The sequence below is a fragment of the Mastomys coucha genome, unplaced genomic scaffold (genome assembly GCF_008632895.1).
Source record: "Mastomys coucha isolate ucsf_1 unplaced genomic scaffold, UCSF_Mcou_1 pScaffold5, whole genome shotgun sequence".
Taxonomy (NCBI): Eukaryota; Metazoa; Chordata; class Mammalia; order Rodentia; family Muridae; genus Mastomys; species Mastomys coucha.
Window position 1 is genome coordinate 57,037,903 of NW_022196911.1, and position 6,683 is coordinate 57,044,585.

The 6,683-nt window shown below is 40.1% G+C and overlaps 1 protein-coding gene across 3 annotated transcripts in view; it reads right to left on the minus strand.

Annotated features, from left to right (window-relative positions):
- Akap10 (A-kinase anchoring protein 10) overlaps window positions 1-6,683 on the minus strand; it is a 64,405-nt gene that overhangs the window by 11,312 nt on the left and 46,410 nt on the right. For all 3 annotated transcript variants that reach the window (XM_031355065.1, XM_031355064.1, XM_031355066.1), the window contains exons 13-14: window positions 2,023-2,075; window positions 1,345-1,440 (exon numbers count right to left, since the gene is read on the minus strand). In XM_031355065.1, the coding sequence (XP_031210925.1) occupies window positions 1,345-1,440; window positions 2,023-2,075 (149 nt within the window). The remainder of the gene's footprint in view (window positions 1-1,344; window positions 1,441-2,022; window positions 2,076-6,683) is intronic.

A 6,683-nucleotide genomic window follows, 5' to 3' on the forward strand; every position in this document is an offset into this window, starting at 1 on the left:
AAAAAAAAAAAAGAAAAACCAAAACAAAAAACAAAACAGAAACTTTGGTTTTTTAAAACCTATCTTCTATTTCTCCCCTTGACGTTCTTGTAAACTTTTATTCCATATTATATTTTTGAGTCTGTATGCCTCTGTGCAGGTGGTCAATCTGCTACAGCAGGCTGTGGAGCTCAGGACAATTTTGTCACTCAGCCCTCTCTTTCCACCTTTACTTATGTCCAATTAAAGAGAACTAGCTTTTGTTTGTTTTAGCATACACTTGTTACTTAGAGATTAGTCTGATCCTTCCAAACTACTTTTAAACTTTGTTGAGGTCTTTTAGGGCTTACTTAGCTCAAGTATTAAGACATAAGTTCCCACTGTTGTGTATCCTTTGTGTTAACATCAACTACTCCTACGCCTGTCTTTCAGGCATAATTTGGCAAACTTTTGTGGATTTGTCCTTAGAGATAAGCATTTTCTTCCACATCCATGCAGACTGGTTTCTGGCCAGGCCAATAACTGGATGCTCTCCCCAACTATCTCTGTACCTTTTATTTTCTGGACAGCATCTTCTTTTTCTGATGTTCTGTCTCATAACTGCATCAAGTTTTTCCCCTCTAAACTTTTCTTTTTATTTCTCAGTTCAGCAAGTCTCCTGGGCTCTGTTCAGATTTGCTTTCTCCATTTCAGAAGCCAATTCTCCACAGTGGGCAGGGCTCTCTTCAATCCCAGTCTTTTCAGGGATTACAGTCCCATATGCCCAATCTCCATGATCTAGAAACAGTTTGCACTAAGTTCATCAGCCTGGCAGTGCCTTATGATGAGAAAGGTGCTTCCTCTAGCAGTTAGTTCTTCAGAAGCAGATATAGAAGGATCCTAATGTCACATGTGTGTGAAGGTGCAGATATCTGAGGAGACCACAGGCATCAAATCTACATGTTATAGATGGTTGTGGATGCAGGGAACCAAATTCTGGTCCTGTGCAAGAGCAATATGTACTCTTAACTGCAGAGTCCTAATTTCAGCTCCTCTTTGTTTTTTAATTACTACATACTCAAAATGTATGTGTGTGTGTGCGCGCGTGTGTTTATTGATTTATTTTACAAAAGCTAGATACAGTTCAGTTGTTAAAGTGTTTGCTTAACATTCACAAAGCCCAAGGGTTGCTCCTCAGCACCATACAAACCAGCTGTGATGGCACATCCTATAATTCCAGCAGTTAGGAGGTAGAAGTGGGAGGATCGGAAGGTCCAGGTGAACTGGCCACAAAACTTTGAGGCTAACCTAGGCGCCACTGTGACCCTGTCTCAAACAAACACCACCACCAACAGAAGGCTAGGTCAGAATAAAAGTAACCCTTACCTTTGTAGATTTCTCTAGTGGTTGATCATGGTGTGCCTGCTGCATAACATCACTCACTATCATTTTTGCAATCTTCCAAGCTAGCTCTTCTTGGGCCTGAAAGAAGTATTTCAAACTGTTGATAATGGCCATTCGTCAGGAGGGTCAAGATACATATAGTTGGTCTACTAACTATGTTTACCACTGGATAAAAGAAAGGCACCTTCCAATATGTCCAAAGAATCTGGGTACTTCTGACTATGATATATAAACACCACATTCACTGGCTTGAAGAGTCAGCTACCGAGTAACCAATATCACAACTACTTATCTATGTTTGATAGTCAAAAGGAACACTTTTTTTTTTCACTCTCATCTCTCAAAGCATTTAACTAATTCAAAGCAAGCTTCCTAAACCGAAGATGACGAGAAAGCATCTCAGCTTTTGTATCTGCATTCATGACCTGGTGTGGTGTTGAAAACCTGAGCCAAGATTTATGTCTCAGTGGCCAGTCTCTGGATTGAAGATACTTTTACTGTTCACACCAGACAATGACTCAAAGAGCATTTCTTGCTATAACCAGGGCAAAAGAACACGGATGTGATCTGCATTACAAGGAAACCAAAAGCAGAGACTGCAGAGCCTGCCTCAGACACGGGTAGGTCTTTTGCTTCTCTAAGAACTTACTGAAGACTTACCTCATCAGTATTTCCTTGCACCCACTTCTTCATAGCTTGTGAGAACATGAATCCTGGTAAACAAAGCCAAAATGAGTATGGGATTCAAATGTAATCTTACATTACAAATTTTTTAGGACATGCTACTTAATACGCATTGCTTCTATAACAAAGTGTTTATAACTTTGTGAAAAATGTGATTTAAAATGCCTCTGAAGAGCTGCTGCAGAGCTCTGGGATGTTCTTCTGCTTTTCTCACCACATGAAGGAGGTTAATAATAGACTTGTAGCAAACATTGAAAACAAACAAACAAAAAAATCAGTATAATGGTTTGGTGTAAGAATCTAGCAACACATCAGGAGACTGACAGGTCCTCAGTCTAAAGGATTTCTTCAAAGATTTCCTTTCTTTAAATAAACATTTTATGTATTAATTTATTTATTTATATAAAGAAAGGAAATATTCACTCGTTCATCCTTTCATTCATTTATTGATTGATTGGGGTTGGTGGGAATGTGTAAGTGTAGAGATCAGAGGACAACTTAAGAGGAATGGTTCTTTCCTTCAGCACGTGTGACCTGAGAACTGAACAAAGGGTGTGTCAGGTTTGGCACAAATGCCTTCACTCTCTCAACCAACTCTTAAGCCCCAGTAGATTAATTCTTAAGGTTCATTAACAGAGATGAGCATATCATTTATGAAAAATACAAAATCTAGATCTTTTTCCTTCAATACTTTTTATCATTGATGGTTTTTCTTTAAAAAAAAAAAAAATTAGCCAGGCAGTGGTGGTGCATGCCTTTAATCCCAGCTCTTGGAAGGCAGAGGCAGGCGGATTTCTGAGTTCGAGGCCAGGGCTATACAGAGAAATGGGGCAGGGGGTGGGGAAGGTTATGCAGAGAAGAAAACTTACATATCTGTGCAAAAAGCAACCTAGTTTAAAAAAATGACTTTGTTTTGAAATAAAATAAATATACCCTGTAATTTTATCACTCAAATAATTACCAATTAAAATTTAAAATTAACCTACCAACAAACGTTGATTAATATCTGCTGCACACAATTTTGGAAACAAGGAATAAATAGCCAAATTAAGGTAAGGCAACGCTGTTGAGTTCTCAGCGCTGATGCTATAGTTACACAGGGGTAAGGACACAACAGTAAGCTAATGGCTGATGCAGGCAGGGAAAGCTTTTCTCAAGAGAGAAAACTGAGATGAGGAGGAGCCAATCACCACACACAGTCCTAGCAGGGCAACTACAAAAGGCCATGTGAAGGCAGAAACTTCAGAACTGCAAAGGAGCTTGGCTTGTGAAAAAAGGAATGGTTCAAAGTAGAAGCCAGAAGAGGGCAGTCATGGGTTACAACAGGAAGGACAGACTTTATTTCAAGTGCAGTAAATTGCCCCAAGAACAACAGGTGGATGATGAAGCAGAAAAATGTGCACATGATACCTCTACCATGCATGCTGGAAGCTCTAGTTCAGTCCTCAATGCTTCACAGTGGAGATAAGGGGGGGTGGGGAGATGAAAAGTAAAATCGCATGCCCCCTCCACTTTGCATCCTTAATTGCTACTGAATTTCTCATAGATCTTTTCAAGTGATATTTTAATATGTAACTTCAATATTATGGAGAGACTCAAATTTTGGCCTGGAACTCATCACTGTAGACCAGGCTGGCCTCAAACTCATATCCACCTACCTTTGCCTCTGCTTCCCAAATGTTGAGATTAAAAGAGTGCACCACCACACCAACATGGAGAGCCTCTGCACAACACCATATACAAATATTCCCTACCAAATATATAATTTCCAGTCTACAAACAATAACAAGGAGAATATGCTGATTCGCATAAAGAGGAGAATCCAGGAGGTAGAGAACTCTAGGATTAGCCTGATATGTTTAACAGGTCAGAGACCTAAGAAAGGAAACAAGAAAACCTGACAGACTACATTCCTTTATTTATAGCTCTGGCATTTAGCATAATGCTTAGTATTCAGGATGAGTGAAGTATTTTCTGAGTGTAACATAGTCAATCTCTATGCCCTGTATCACCAAAACATAAGTGACTTAAAGAGCCATCTTGACAACCAAAGGAGGTAGCAGTGTATACTCATGTATGCACATCTATACAGTTTGTGGACATACAAGCTGCATAATTTCCTAGTCATCATTTCATGTAATATATCTTGATTAAAAATGCAAGTAACTGGATGGAGAGTTGGATCAGAGGTTACAAGCACTTGTTGCTCTTGCAGAGGTCCTGGGTTCAGTTCCCATGGTGATTCACAATCATCTGTAATTCCAATTTCAAAACTCTGAACCAGGCATGCACATGGTACATATACACATATATGTAAAATTAAACAAACAAAAAACAATAAATATCTTAATGAACAGAACTGCGGGCAGAGATGCAAGCCTGTTGCCTGTCCTTCTAATATAACACAAGTCAAACTAATCTTCTACTATGTGCCTAACTCATAAGCACCACCATGCATGGCTTAGGTGCCCACAGGTGCTTTTCTTACTTCTCTTCAACTGCTATGTTCTATTTCCAAAATGTTGCAGAATATTTGATCACACTGTGAGATTGTGTTATTTACTGAAAAAACCCTGTTTCTAGTTGTGGTGAGGCTCAACCCTTGGCACACATTTTATCACCCCCTGGCTGGAATACAGGCATACCCTTAGTACAGACTTTTAATCCCAAACAATGAAGGAAAGTTCATTTGTAGAAGGAAGCAGCCATGTTTGAAAGTGATGTCTAACTGAGTGGAAGACAAATGACAATTCAGAAAGATTTGACACAATAGGATGTATCCAACTCTCTCAAGGAGAGAGGAAAGGGAAGCTATAAGAGGGAGCAGTGAAGAAAGTTTTACTGGGACAGCTGTACAGAGACAGGTTGCAGAGTTAGAACAAGCTAGACACCGGTGAAGACAGAACAAGTCAGAGAATGAGAAGGAGCCAGAAGATTAAAACAGATTGCTAGAGTTAATCCGAGGCCAAGCATTGCAAAAAGTCAGAAGCTGAGAGAAAATTGAGTTTGAATCAGTCAGCATGCAGAGGAGTTTTAAGCCAGAAAAGATGAGTTGAACCATCCAGCCAGAGTTCAGAAAGAGCATTAAAGGGTGAGCTTCTTCAGCAGTAAGTCTCAGAGGCGGAAAACATTCTAGGCCCAGATTAGACTGTGTGGAGGCTAGAACCTTCCAGTACTAAGCCTAGGTTAGCAGACTAACGCAGTAAACCTCCAAAACCAGAATTACACCAGGAGAATAAAAGATATTTTTACACTGAATGATTGTCAGAACAATTCCTTCAATAACAAAAGTCATGTGACATCACTTCTCTAATCCAACATGCCATGAGTCTCCATCACCCTCTAAACTTTGCAGTGGTCCTCACTACCATCACCCTCTAAACTTTGCAGTGGTCCTCACCACCATCGACCTTTCTTGCTTCTGCTCACTCTACTCCACACACATTGTTCCTGTCCCTTAATCATGCATATGATGATTTGTATATGCTCAGCCCAGGGAGTGGCACTTTTAGAAGGTGTGGCCCTGCTGGAGTAGGTGTGTGGAAGTGGGCTTTAAGCCCCTCATACTTGCTGCCTAGAAGTAAGTATTCTGCTAGCAGCCTTCAGATAAAGATGTAGAACTCTCAGCTCCTCCCATGCTATGCCTGCCTGGATGCTACCATGCTTCTGCCTTTGATGATAATGGACTGAACCTCTGAACCTGTAAGCCAGCCCCAAATTAAATGTTGTCCTTATAAGACTTGCCTTGGTCATAGTGTCTGCTCACAGCAGTAAAACCTTAACTAAGTCAATGTGGTATGCTCCAGTTCTGCCCTTTACTCAACTGAGATGCTGCTGGACTGAAACCTCCCTCTTCCTGAAACCTTGGCCCACCCTAAGCTGAGGCTAACTTTCCTGAAGATTACCTTCCAACTAATCTGACAATCCCTTACCCTGCATTTTATACTTATAGCTAAGTATTAACCATGTGCATAAGCTGTGGTTACAGTCTCCTCTGTCACATGAGTTACATAGAGAATACAGCTAAACAGAGAAAACAGTGTCTGTTTTCTCCTAGGTACTGAGAGCGCCACAGGCACAATAGATACTTCATTACTCTTCAGAATAAATGATATGAAAAGACTAAATAACTAGAATGAGCAGAGATAAAGAACTCAAAAATCACTTTTTAGGCTATGGGCACAGCTCAGTGGTAGAACAATGCTTAACATATACCAGGAACTGGATGTAATCCCTAGCATTAAAAAAAATGTGTTAACATTTTTCTTTACTCTCTACACTCTTTTCAGGAGAACATCTTAGACATCTCTGATGAAACAGGAAATAAGCTGATTATTTGGCATCAACCTCTTGTTCTTTATTACTTCAATAACTTTGGCATTTATTTTTCTTTGAAAACATGTATTTAAAAAGAGTAGATGTCATCAAAATAGCAGTGAAATTCTTTATCATAATACAATTGCATCAAGGAACTAGAGATGGCTCAGCAAGTGAAGCTCTTGCTGTGCCAAGTGTGAGAACCTGAGCCCCATCCTCAGCCCCCATGTGGTAACCAGGTATTCTGGTGTCTGAATGCAATCCTGATGCCCCCACATGGTAACCAGGTATGCTGGTGTGTGAATGCAATCCTGATGCCC